Source organism: Mytilus californianus, unplaced genomic scaffold (assembly GCF_021869535.1).
Source record: "Mytilus californianus isolate M0D057914Y unplaced genomic scaffold, xbMytCali1.0.p SCAF_10, whole genome shotgun sequence".
NCBI lineage: Eukaryota > Metazoa > Mollusca > Bivalvia > Mytilida > Mytilidae > Mytilus > Mytilus californianus.
In genome coordinates this window covers 58,020,768-58,034,904 of record NW_026262582.1, presented here as the reverse complement: position 1 = coordinate 58,034,904, position 14,137 = coordinate 58,020,768, and the positions used below count along the sequence as shown (strand labels likewise).

At 31.4% G+C, this 14,137-nt stretch overlaps 1 protein-coding gene across 1 annotated transcript; it reads left to right on the top strand.

Moving 5' to 3' along the window:
* The first annotated feature begins 5 nt into the window (after positions 1-5).
* LOC127718906 (putative ankyrin repeat protein RF_0381) lies at positions 6-13,817 on the top strand. Its single transcript, XM_052224998.1, has 6 exons — positions 6-254; positions 6,054-6,260; positions 7,616-7,714; positions 10,490-10,588; positions 12,256-12,354; positions 13,014-13,817. Exons 1-6 carry the CDS (start codon positions 99-101, stop codon positions 13,329-13,331), a joined length of 978 nt encoding a protein of 325 aa, XP_052080958.1. The 5' UTR covers positions 6-98; the 3' UTR covers positions 13,332-13,817.
* Positions 13,818-14,137: the final 320 nt, after the last annotated feature.

Here is a 14,137-nt window from a genome sequence, read left to right as displayed (position 1 = left end):
ACAGGCAACAAGCTTCTGTGACTACGTCAGTTAAGTGCTTTTTAACAGGAGAGGTATAATAGGTCTATAATAATCTAAATTTACAGCGAGGAAAAAAAATGCAGCGAAAACGTAAATTTTATGATAACGATACTTACAAAGAAAAACAAGAAGATGAAGATAAATTGAAACGCGCAGTTAAGGATGGAGACGAAACAGCTGTGCGAAGACTAGTGAAGGGAGGTGTTCTTGCTATTCGGCAGCAAAAACTCTGGGTAACTCTCCTTCTGAGTTCTTCGGTATCGGGTCCGTTCGCGCCCAATACACGTTCGCACCCTACACGTTCGCACCCCACACGTTCGCCCCCTAGGTCCGTTCGCACCCTTTTTTTATTCAAAAACCTGATAAATTTTTAGATGTTTTGTAGATGTTATATCAAAATATTTTTATTTTCATAAATAAAAATTCGGGAATTTTTAAATGAAATATAGTTTTAAATTGATTTGATGATTAATTATTAAATGTTAATTATGTATGATTACTGCTAATTGGTATTTATTTACAGCCTAATTTGGTATTATTGTGGAGTGTTTGAAAATCATGATTGTTGTCATAGTTGTTTTAACTTGTGTTGATGTAAATACTGCATGTATTTAGCTTGGTATGAGTAAAACTTTGAAGATTTTAAATAAAAAACATGAAAGATTTTTATGGGGGCTAGGATGAACATGAAATATAGTTTTAAATTGATTTGATGATTAATTATTAAATGTTAATTATGTATGATTACTGCTAATTGGTATTTATTTACAGCCTAATTTGGTATTATTGTGGAGTGTTTGAAAATCATGATTGTTGTCATAGTTGTTTTAACTTGCGTTGATGTAAATACTGCATGTCGATCCGGCCCCACGTCGATCCGGCCCAAGTCGATCCGTCCCACGTCGATCCGGCCCAACGTCGATCCGGCCCATATTTAAAGTCGATCCGGCCCAATAAAAAATTATATTTATGAGGATTAAAAATAAAGATATATATTAATTGTAATTCATAAATGTTTATGAATTTTATTATAATGTAAAAGGTGTACGGTAAAAAAAATTGGCCTTTGACAAATATTTTCTTTAAAAGAGTTTAAAACAACTATGTTGATTATGTTTTCATTACAAGTTTTCAAGATTATTGGGTATAATTATAATCAACATTAATCAGCAGTAATTAGCATTTTCTTTCAATTGACTGTGATCCTTTGTAATAACAAATAGTTACATACACAACGGTACAAGCCGATCCCCAAGCTGATACATACAAACTTTGTTTTTTGTTTTAAGTTCTTAAAAGAAATGTTTGATTTGCCGAATCCTTTCTATAAATATGAAAAAAAGTATATAGTTTTGTTTTAAATCTGGGAATATTAACTTCCGTGTTTTTCAGGTGTTAAATGGCAAAAAGCTTATAAATTCTATTTTTTTGTATTATATATTTGTATTTTACAAGTTATAAAGATAGATATTTACTTTTTTTAAATTCCTTTATAGGAGTATCTCTACTGGAATACAGACGCATGGTAAATGAAGAAATAGATGTGATCTTCACGTGCATCGAGTGTAATTATTTTGTTATTATCTTACAATAAAGAATAATGGATACTCATATAACTTGTTTTTTTTATCTACACACAACTATTCAAAATATTGTCAACTTAAAAAAAATATATTGACTATATTCAATATTACAACAAAAAAAAACGTTTTATAGAAGCCTCTTATGTTACCTGAAAAAAAATACAATTAATTGTTATAACACATAACACCAAACAAAAGATCAAACTATAAAGACCAGTGATTACGTAACTTTAATCAATCAGGATTTGATTGAATTAAGTGATCACGAGTGACATTAACTTAGTTCACAATCATTAGACAATTGTTGAATAAACAAACCAATTATAGACTAATGATTTGATAAAACAAGTCAATATGATGAGTTAAATTTTATAGGTTCCATTGGACTGTAAATATTTATTAAGCTTTTCTGTGTGTGAATTAAATAAAATAAAAATCGCCATGACGTTCAAAGTTATCATGGAAAATAACTTCATATTAATATGTTGACGCTGCTATATAAACAGACACAATCACACTCATTTTCGTATCGATTTAAAATAATTCTTTGACTGGTACTCCAATACTTCACTTACCTGTTGTCATCCATCATTTTTACAAATTCCATTTAAATAAATACTGTTAAAATTTGTTACAAAATCCTCCAAGGTCAATATAGTTTATTCATATTTTATTATGGGGCCGGATCGACGTAGGGACGGATCGACGTGGGCCGGATCGACTTGGGACGGATCGACTTTGGGCCGGATCGACTTGGGGCCGGATCGGTTTGGGGACGGAACGACCGGATACCTATTTAGCTTGGTATGAGTAAAACTTTGAAGATTTTAAATAAAAAACATGAAAGATAATTGTTTTTAACTGCTTGGCTCCTTTGATCTCATGTGTGTCAGAATCTCACTTTATTCATAAACAATGAAAAAAACTATTTATAGCAATACACTATCCAAACATGATTAAAAATTATTCAACACAAAAATAAAATACTGGTCGTCAGAATCTCACTTTATTTAAAAACAATGAAAAAAAATGTTTATAGCAATATATTTACCATGACACAAAAAAAACCTTGTCAGAATCTCACTTTATTTAGAAACAATGAAAAAATATATATTTATAGCAATACACTTACCAAAACTTGTTTACAAATTATTAAAAACAAAACCAATAAAAAATGGGCGCGAACGTGTAGGGTGCGAACGGACTTTGGGTGCGAACGTGTAGGGTGCGAAAGTGAAAGGGGGGCGAACGTGCATGGGGGCGAACGTGATTGGGCGCGAACGGACCCGGATTCGAGTTCTTCTGTCTGTAATTTGAAGCAAATTGTTACCTGTGACATAACATAATTTACACCTATATAAAAAAAACAATAAAAAAGTCAGCTTATTACCGAACTTTGTGTTTCCCCAGAGAAGTCATCTTGTTTGCTAATATGAGGCAGGCATTACCTGTGAAAGGGGACGAAGTCTATATAAATTATTTTTTTTTAATTCAAACATATTTTAAGTTCTAAATCTGTTAAAAAAGAAACGGAAATACCGTTGTTAGGGATTTAAGTTGTGACGTTATTTTAGTTATGACGTCATATTCAATGTAAACAAAGAAACGCTATCATCAGGTAACGTTTTTTCATATCAAAGAATAATTAGAAATGAAATTATTGTGTTCCTTCCTATATTTTACTGGACTGATAAATATATATTTCACTCAAAGTCTCATGACAAACAAGACTGGAAGAAGGAAGTAGATTTCTGCGCAAATGCAGGAATTAAAAAAAGTGAAACATGTCATTGTGAAGATTTGCCATTATTGTTGTTATTTAATTTTTTATCCCATACTGTATCATTTTTTTTCTTCTCTTAAATACTATTAATATTTTTTTTAAGCACCACATATAAATAAACAATAGAGTTAATACAAGGGAGATAACAACACATATGAGAAAAAGCGCAGTAGAGATTACACTGTCATAAAGACATAGATTAGAAGACCATACTCAAATAATGGATGTGGAAATTTGCATTTTTTGTAGGTTAACTCGAAAAAGAATAGAGCAGTTAGTATATGACTTTGATTTGATTCTAAACTGCAAATATTTAATTGCTATGTTTCTCAAAAATTGCCAAGTTGAATTTCAAGAATAATAAACCACTAGCTGTCATTCCAGTGAATGTTATGTTCAATAGCTAGAAATTAAGTTCGGTTATAGTAATTGAGGGCATGGTTCACCTGTCTCAACCTGAGACTCACATGTCTTAGTCGGATTTTATTAAAAAGAAATTTCCTTAAAAAATCTAGCGAAATTGTTTTTTTTAATATGTGTCAATCATAGAACAACAGTTACTGTACATATGTAGATTGTCCCACATTTATTTGATATACCGGTATAAAATTTGTTAACGTTTGATAAATGAAGGTATATTTCACTACTTATAGTTTGTTCTAAAGAGTATTTAATTGTAAACCATGTATTATAAATTATTTCTAATAAGGGCTGAATCAGCTTGAAATATGGGCCAGAAGAAATTGGACCAGATCTACATAAAACCTCTGGAATCTGTGCCCATTAACTCTGTTCCTGTTTTCCTGTTTTATAGCTTCACCCAAGAAAATTGTATATTTTAAATGTTTTTTGGTGCTTTAGTTTTAAGTAAATCTTTGGACCCCTGTTTTCCCTTATATAAAATACTTGGAGATACTTGGAATTGTAAACGGCCCTCTGATAAAATGCATAACAATTCAAACGAGTATATCAATGGCCTGATTTATGAACGAAACAAACTAAAAACAAATAAGATATATACATGCAAAAAACGACAACCACTGACTTGGGTCAGGCACATACAGAATCAGGGTTCTCACTAAGGATTTTTGAAGGCGAGTCCAGGGACTCATTATTTTTGGCCATGGTGAGTCCAACAGTAAGAAAAAGATAATTTATTGCAATATAATTTATTATTTAGTCCATATGACCTAATAGAGCAATGAAATGACATTAAATTCAGATTACTTTTAAACTTTGCTATAAAATGATGGTATGTATGTTCAGTTTATACAAAATATTTCAATCTTGATGCATCTTTGTACTCACCAGTTTTGAAAATGTTGAGTCCTGACAGATTTTCGTGAGTCCAGGACTCATGGACTCGCCTTAGTGAGAACCCTGCAGAATGTGTTGGGGTTACAATTTTTAATATAAAAATAGATGTGGTATGATTGCCAATGAGACTTTCAACCAGAGACATAATGATGTACATGTAAAAGTTAGCAACTATAGGTCATCATATAGCTTTCAAAAATGAGCAAAACCCATGCAGCATACATGTAGCAAGCTATAAAGTCCCTGACATAACAAATGTTTTATTCAAACAAGAAAAATATTGGCCTGATTGATGTAAAAAACAGTAAACAAAAACAAATATGGTATACAGCAACAAACGACAACCACTGCATTACAGGCTCCTTATTTGCGACAGGCACGTATAGAATAGGGAAGGGTTAATGTTGAAGTTGTTCAATACTTGAAAATTAACCAAATGTTTATTAAGTCATGTTTTTTTTTAGTTTTGTATGTTCAGATAAAGTAGCTTACTTTTTGTCTTATAAAAATAAGAAGATGTGGTATGATTGCCAATGAGACAACTCTCCACAAGAGACCAAATGACACAGAAATTAACAACTATAGGTCACCGTACTCCTGACTTGGGACAAGCACATACAGAATGTGGTGGTTGCATTATATCTTCATGTGCAAGACATAGTGAATCTAACTTCCATTGTTATCAGCATTGTCAACCTTTTAGGTTCAGTCTGTGGTTAAAGTTTCATTCAGACATTAATAACATTCAAAAACCTTTATAAAAATTTTCAAAACTATTAAACTATAACTATGTAATTGTAGTTTTATGATAAATAAAGTATTTGTATCGACAGATGCTTCTTCATGGTCAAGAAAAAAGAAAATTATATTTTTTTTTACTTTCAGTGATTTACAGATAAATAGGCTTAGTTGTGCTGGAGTTAACATTTAGATACAGACCAGAGTTAAACATAATGCTTTTAAATTGTCATTAACCTTTACAAACCTTCATGAAATTTCAGGAGTATTGTGCAGAAGCTTTTTAACCTTCTAGAGAAAAAATTCTCTAAATTTTCCCTTATTTTAACCAAAAATGGACATAGTTTATTTTGAAGTCAACATTTAGTTACTGAGTGTGGTTAAAGAATTTATAACTCGGATAACATTGTACAAAACTTTGACAGAAACTTCTTCATCTGACAAAAATTGATATTTTTCTGTTTTTTATTTTCCTCAGACCTGATATATTGACTTAGTTTTTGGCAGTCATATTACATTTTGGCACTTACAGCAACAAGAAGCCTACACACATTTCATTTCTTGTTAATGTGTTATTGTTATACATACATGTATAATTTTTGTAATTTTAGTTTGGTGGAACTATTTTACATGATGCAGTAGCTGGTGGTAAATTGCCTATTATAAAATTACTCCTACAAGCAAAAGCTGATGTGAATGCTAAAACTAAAGATAACAGAACATGTTTACATGTAGCATCAAGAATGGGCCATACTGGGAATACAGATATTGTAAAAGAATTGCTCAATTATGGAGCAAAAGTTAATGTACAGACTTTGGTAAGGACTGTAATAGATAAAATAAAAAGGATCCTTTCAAAGTTATGGTGTACTTTTTCAGTAAACTTATAAATGTTGAGATGGATAGTACACAGATTTGAAGTCTTTGTAGGCATCTTGATTGGTGGAAATCTATTTAGGCTGGACTTAATCCCATTCAAACAATTTAACCACAATAACAGTCAATCTAGATGTATTTTGTAAAATGTCATTTTGATTTTCCAAATTTAGGATACATTCTTGTTATTCAATACCAAATTTTTCATGTAGCCAGCCTTTGTTGTAATTGCATATTCACAATTAATGTGATTGGTACCTAAAAAAGACTTTTATGGAATATAACTTGTCTGCTTTACTTGAGTGAGATTATAAGTGCACGATATTAAATGCAGAATACTGAAAATAACTCTGTGTAAGCTTGATGCATCTAGAGTTCTTGATTTACCTTCTTCAGGATCAATCAAACCCAATAAATTTGAAAGCAATGAATATATAGAAAACTTCAGGAGCTATAGGATCAAAAGGAATAGCGTAATAAACCTAAAGTCAGCTTTGTCTGAGGGACTATGAACATGATGAACTTTATGTTTTTGATAATTTCAAAATTACCGGTAATAAATGAAAAATTTAAGAAAAGTTTGAATGTTACAAATAATGTCTGTGCTGACGCAAGGACTACTGAGCTGATGACCCTTCACCCATTGGGGATTAGCAGCAGTTATCACCCCAGTGCTAGAAAAATTATGGAAATAACACTTTATAAATTTGGTGTGTCGAAAGGGATTTTCTTGATTTTCCTTCATGCAGATGGATCGACTATAGAATATTATATAAATAACACATAGCTGAGAGGGTGATAGAGCAGATTGTTACCCCGAGAAAACATTGTCAACTGAGGCGAAATCTGGCATTTTGACATGAAGTATAATAAAATATATTCTAATATTTAAGGAACTATATTACCAAAAGGGATGTTAAAACAATAGCAAGATCCACCAATGATGAGATGTATCAACTAAGAATTTAAGAAAAGTAGGAATGTTACAAATCATGTCAGTGCCAAAGCAGTGACTACTGAGAGCTGATGATAGTCAAATACACTGGGGGACAAGAAGTCTACCAGCAGCTGTATCAACCAAATAACAAATACCCTGGGGGACAAGAAGTCTACCAGCAGCTGTATCAACCAAATAACAAATACCCTGGGGGACAAGGAGTCTACCAACAGCTGTATCAACCAAATAAGCTCTTATCATCATCAATAAAATATTCCAAAGTTACAGTTTCGATGTGTGAAATATTGCCTTTTGAGATACAAATGAAACAAACTTTAAATAATTCTTGGATTTTTTCAGGATCGAAGAACAGCCTTACATTTTGCTACATGGCGAGGCAACACAGATATTGTTCAGCAGTTAGTCAATAATGGAGCCAATGTTAACTTACAAGATGAGGTAAAATGTAACAGAAATCATTTTGCTAGAAAAAGCCTCTTTGAAACATATTGTAATACCAGTAATACTACTCATGGAGTTTCAATATGAACATTTATGCATAGTCAAACCTTTAGGCCAAAAATAGAATATAGAATGTTTGATGTTGCTTACCTACCCACCTTAAAAAGCAGCCCACCCGTAAAATTGATGACACAAATCATTCCAATTTTTTTTTTCCCTGTTCTAACGTCGTTTTCTTGTCTAAAACATGTAACTTATGTTGTTGGCTAAACAAAAATTTAAAATCCCCCACCTACCTACCCAACCCTACGAGGCATGGGAAAGCAACATCACACAAAGAATTTCTCAAGGGTGGTCTTAAGTTTAAAATGTTAAATGTGAATTTGGCAATAAACAGTTTAAGGTAAAGATTCCAAAAAATGTTGATAAAAGGATAATCACAGGCTATCTAAGGGTGGTTCTTCTCTGCTCTTGAATCTTTCAATCAGTATGATTTAAAAAAAAAAACTATAATCACATTTTAAACTTTTTGTCATAAGATTAAGATACATTCATTTTTGTACACACTTATATGTTTATGTATTTTAGTATTTGAGATTTATAGTTTTTGTCTCGCCTGCGACGAAAGTCGAGGAAAGCGAGACATAGGGATTGCTTTTCCGGCACAGCTCGGGCTTCATCAATTGTTAGGTTTTCTGCTTAAGTTAGTTTGATAGGAACTACTTGTGATAGATCAATGATATTTTGTATGAAGTCCCCTTACTATCAGTACATATCAGTTTGATGACTATTTTGTGTCCCGTCCCCCTATGACATAGTCCAGTGACTTTGAATTAATTAGAAATTTTTAATGTTAAGTTTTTCTTCTTAAGTTATATATTGATAGGAACCACTTACAATAAACAATGATATTTTCTATAAAGTTACATAACTGTCTGCACATCTCAATTTGTAGACCATTTTCAGGCCCTGATCATGGTCCAGTGACTGAATTAATGAGCAATATTGCTGTCCATCAGATTGTCTATTTCTGAATTTTATGCTGATAGGCGAGACATATCTATGTGTCCACAGTTTATTAAAAATATTCAGTAATATTTAGGTTTGCTATTAAAAAAGCCAGGGGAAATATTCAAGAAAATATGTTTGTAGGGAACATGCTAAATTTATAAGAATACTCACGTAACGGGTAATTTGAGAATTTTTAAATCTGTAAAATCCTTGGAAACTTCTGCACATAAATATATATTTATTTGGCAATCACCAATAGCAGTCAGCAGGGTTTAAGAACATCAGTTGTTCGACCTGCTAGTCAAATGCGTTTTGTTAAAAAATACTTTTTCACTTTTTTGGTCTTTTGGAAAATGTTGTTTGTGCTGTATTTAGACCCCTCTACCAAGAAATTTGTTTTGCATGCACACATATAAAAATTGTGGTTTTTATCCAACGCAGTCATAGGTTTGAACGTTGTTTTCAATTTACCGGTAGACTTGTTTATATTTTTTCATTTGGGCTTGTATTATATTTGCCTTCAGGTTTATATGATCCGTTCATCCTATTTCGACTCTTTCAAAATTCAAGAGTCTATCCTAAATTGAAGTAAATTATATGGCCTTCCAAATACCGTTTCGATTCCTAACATCACTGAAGAGACATTAATTGTAGAAATCCGGATATGGTGTGCAAATTTTTGCACCTCATGTTTGCGGTATACCATCTTTTTCGCAAGTTAATTGTTTTCTGTTTGGTAATAAATTATTATAAGATCCATTTTGTTATATCTGGTGATCCGTTTATTTGGCAGTCACCAATGGCAGTCAGCAGGGTTTAAGAACATCAGTTGTTCGACCTGCTAGTCAAATGCGTTTTGTTAAAATATACTTTTACACTTTTTTGGTCTTTTGGAAAATGTTGTTTGTGCTGTATTTAGACCCCTCTACCAAGAAATTTGTTTTGCATGCACACATATAAAAATTGCAGTTTTTATCCAACGCAATCATAGGTTTGAACGTTGTTTTCAATTTAGACTTGTTTATATATATACAAGTCTAAATTGAAAACAACATTCAAACCTATGATTGCGTTGGATAAAAACCGCAATTTTTATAAGTGTGCATGTAACAAATTTCGTTGTAGAGGGGTCTAAATACAGCACAAACAACATTTTCCAAAAGACCAAAAGAGTGAAAAAATATATTTTAACAAAACGCATTTGACTAAAAGGTTGAACAACTGATGTTCTTAAACCCTGCTGACTGCCATTGACGATTGCCAAATAAATTAATCACAAGGTGTAACAAAATGGTTCTCTATATAAATTTAATACCAAGTAGAAAACAATAAACTTGCAGTAAAGATAGTAAACCACAACATGAGGTGCTAATTTATTTTACACCATATCTGGATTTCGACAATTAATGTCTCTTCAGTGATGTTAAGGATCGAAAAGTATTTGGAAGGCCATTTAATTTACCTTAATTTAGGATAGACTCTTGAATTTTAAAGAGTCAAAATAGGATGAACGGATTATATAAACTGGAGGGAAAATATAATACAAGCCCAAACAAAATAATTATAAACGAGTCTAAATTGAAAACAACGTTCAAACCTATGATTGTGTTGGATAAAAACCACAATTTTTATACGTGTGCATGTAACAAATTTTGTTGTATATATATATGTATTGTAGTTTGTTAAATAATTTATGTAGACAGGTTTTTGTGTGAAATGTAAAGTAGACAACTGGTTCAATTTGATTAATTTTTTTGTCAGGATCTCTGGTCACCTCTGTATTGGGCAGCTAAATTAAATTACATACAGATTGCCAAGATATTGGTTGAAAATGGAGCAAACTTGAACTGTGTCAATGCAGTAAGTATGACGCTTGATTAATTATTCCTATTTTGGAATTTTATCAGAAGACCACGAAATACCAAACAAGTATTGCTTTTGTTGATTAGAAATCCTGAAAATAAGATCTGATTGAATAATGAGTGTAGATCAGTATTTTGTAGGAGTGTAACCTTAATATTTCTTTTAAAAATTTACCCAACAAATGCAGCACTTCAAACTTGCATTAAACTTAAAGATAGTTTAAATTGAGTCCTAACTATGATACAATTACTAATTATGTAAGTATCTTTATGTCTGTTGATCCTAACTATGATACAATTACTGAAGAGGGATTATGTAGGTATCTTTATGTCTGTTGATCCTAACTATGATACAATTACTGAAGAGGGATTATGTAGGTATCTTTATGTCTGTTGATCCTAACTATGATACAATTACTGAAGAGGGATTATGTAGGTATCTTTATGTCTGTTGATCCTAACTATGATACAATTACTGAAGAGGGATTATGTAGGTATCTTTATGTCTGTTGATTTGTTTATTTGTTTACTTCTCAGGCATCATTTTGTATGTGTTACTCCTAATAAACAATTAGACTTCCCGTAGATGCTAATTTGGCCTTTGATGAAAATCTTTCTTATTTCTAATTTAAGAATCAACAAATCCTGCTTCCAGGCTACAAAAAGCAAAACTTATTACACAAGAAAACACAAAAGCCATAACTAATTAGGTGTTGAAAAGGGGGGAAGGGGTAAATGTATTTTATAACATATCAGATACAAAAAGGTACAGATTGCAAAAAGAACAATCAGGTTTATGATAGCAAAATAATTTCCTCCGGACTTCATTTGGTTTCTTTTTGGTTGGATTTGGGTCTTAAAAAAAAGTGTACCTATTTTTTCAGAGTTACAAATCTCATATATCTAAGAAAGTTATTCCTTTAATATCAATGGACCAAGTTTTTTTCCTATCCTATAAAATAAGTGGGATAATTAGATTAAACCCTGTATTAAACAGTCCTATTTAATGTGTTTTGTTTCAAAATTTTTAACTTTGATGACTAAATTACTAGAGAACATTGTAGTAATACAGAAAAAAATATATTTTTCTATTCCAAAAAAAGTATTGCTCTTATTTTTATTCAGTAGTATTATGGGAATGCCCTCAAACAAATCTGATCATACTTTGTATGGGGAACTTTTTTTATGGGGTTCTTAGTGGTATTGCCATTTTTTGTGCTCTTTTTGTTTAAAATACTGTTTCATGTTCTCTCTTTTGTTATCATTGTTGCACTTTCAATTGCCAAAATCACCATGACCCTTTTTTGGAAAACATATTTGTTTCATTCATAGCTTCCTAGGTAACTGTTAAGTCTTGGCCCATAAAGAAAACTTCTGTGATATATTTTTTCGGACAATAAATAAAAGAGAAGGAAGTGTGGAAACACAATAAGACAGGCAAACTAGTTACAAATATAACAAAAAAGACATCTAGAGTGCAACATAGTCTTCTACAATAGACAGGTGTCTACCATGTAATATGTCAAGATCTTAATTGTCCTCAGTCTCTAAAAATTGTTAATTAATTTAACAGAAACATACATAGATCTGCCATCAACACCCAATGCACCAAATTTGGAAAACTTTAAGATATGAAATGTGATAATGATATATTTTTACCTGCAGATGGAACAATGCCCACTTCATGAGGTTCTGAAGAATGGTCATGCTGAGCTGGCAAAGTATCTGATATCTGAAGGTGCAATGGTTACTGGGAAAATCAAGGTCTGTATAAGTATATGCTTCTTTTGCATTATAAACCATGAAATCCTAAAAAAAAATACCAAAATGAAAGTATAATATAAATTCTTCAGTAGACTTTGACCCTAATCAACAAACTCAGAAAATGTTTCTAATAATTTAAATGATGGTGTCAACATGTGAACATATTTATCATACGTTGATTACAACATTTAAGGCTGTCAGTAACAATACATTTTCTTTATAAAAAAATTGGTGCTTGTCAAAATCTTTTGAAACTTGAACACCATGTTATGAACTGTAAAATAAAGGTCTAGTTCAATTTTGGAGGTATTTGCATTTCAGTTCAAGAATACTGTGGATTCTTTTATTCTCATGGATTGAGGGAAAATTGTATTTTCTTATAAAACGATATTTAGTTTCGTGGTTTTTCCAAAGTTTACTTACAAGCTTATAGAAAATTCAACCTCTGTTTAACTTTTAAATTTTTGGGAGGGTTGCCTGGTGATAATGGAAGTGCTAGTTTAGATTTTAATCCAGTGCTAAAACCATGAAATACAGGTCATATTAAGTTTTGGTTTAGGCATTTACCATTGATGAGTTTTACTGCAAGCAAAGGTATCTGTGATCACTAGATCATGATATTCTAGTTTATATAATGCAAAGACTTTATTTAATTGCAGGGAGTTTTCCAATGTATGATAGATAACAAAGATATAAAAACCGAAGACAGAATTTCTCTTTGTGATATTTTCATAGACGCTGGATATCCCATCCATAGCAATTCAAGTTTACCTCAAATTCTCTCAAGGAAACCAAATATGGACCAAAACTTTGTCAAACATGTTCAAACACGACAGCTTGAGCTTTTGACTTTAAAATCTATGTGTAGAATATGTGTGAGGAATGAACTGATCAAAAAGACAAATGGATGTTCTATTAGAGGGAAGCTTTCACAACTACCATTACCAAAACTGTTACAGAATTATATAATTTTGTGACCTTGAATTTGTAATTATAAGGCTTTTTTCATGAAAATTTTTATGTAGATGATGTTTTTATTTTCAGGTTTTTAACATGTAAAAATATCATCACAAGTCACAATATAAAGCCTTTTCAGTTAGTAATCAGAGTGATAAACTAAAAAGGTTTATATTGTGAGAAAAGGGCTGATTAAAAAAGTTTATATTGTGTCAAAGGGCTGATTAAAAAGGTTTATATTGTGTCAAAGGTCTGATATTTTACATTATTGTTTTGCTGAGAATTGATGATCTCAGTGATTTGCCTTCATTTAATTGTTACTTGATTCAAAACATACATTCAGAACATTCAGAATTTTACATGTGCACCTATTGATTTTATTATTTACTGACATAACTAATGAATTCTGAACATGTGGTCATAGAATATTGCAAGCATATATGGAAATGCCAGTTATAATTACTGCAAATTTCATCATGTTGTATTTTTGCATGAATTTTTTTCAAATGTGTTTTGACAGCTTTTTTTGAGGATTTGTGGTAAATTTGATATCGCCAATTTTAAGTATTATGTTAAGTTAATACCTCTGAGTTAAATGATATCATGAAGCAAAGCCTTCAATTTAAAATACATAGATGTAAAGCTAGTCTCTCAATCTGTGTGGAGGGTACAGAAAGTTTCTCCATGCTTGGCTGTATGCTCTCATATTTTTACAGCAATGGAATATTTGTTCTTCAGATATCTATTTTTATATGTGCTACTTCACTTTTCACGTTTAGTTTGTTTATAATTATGCAGACCATTTGATTTCTTTTTATTTAATAAG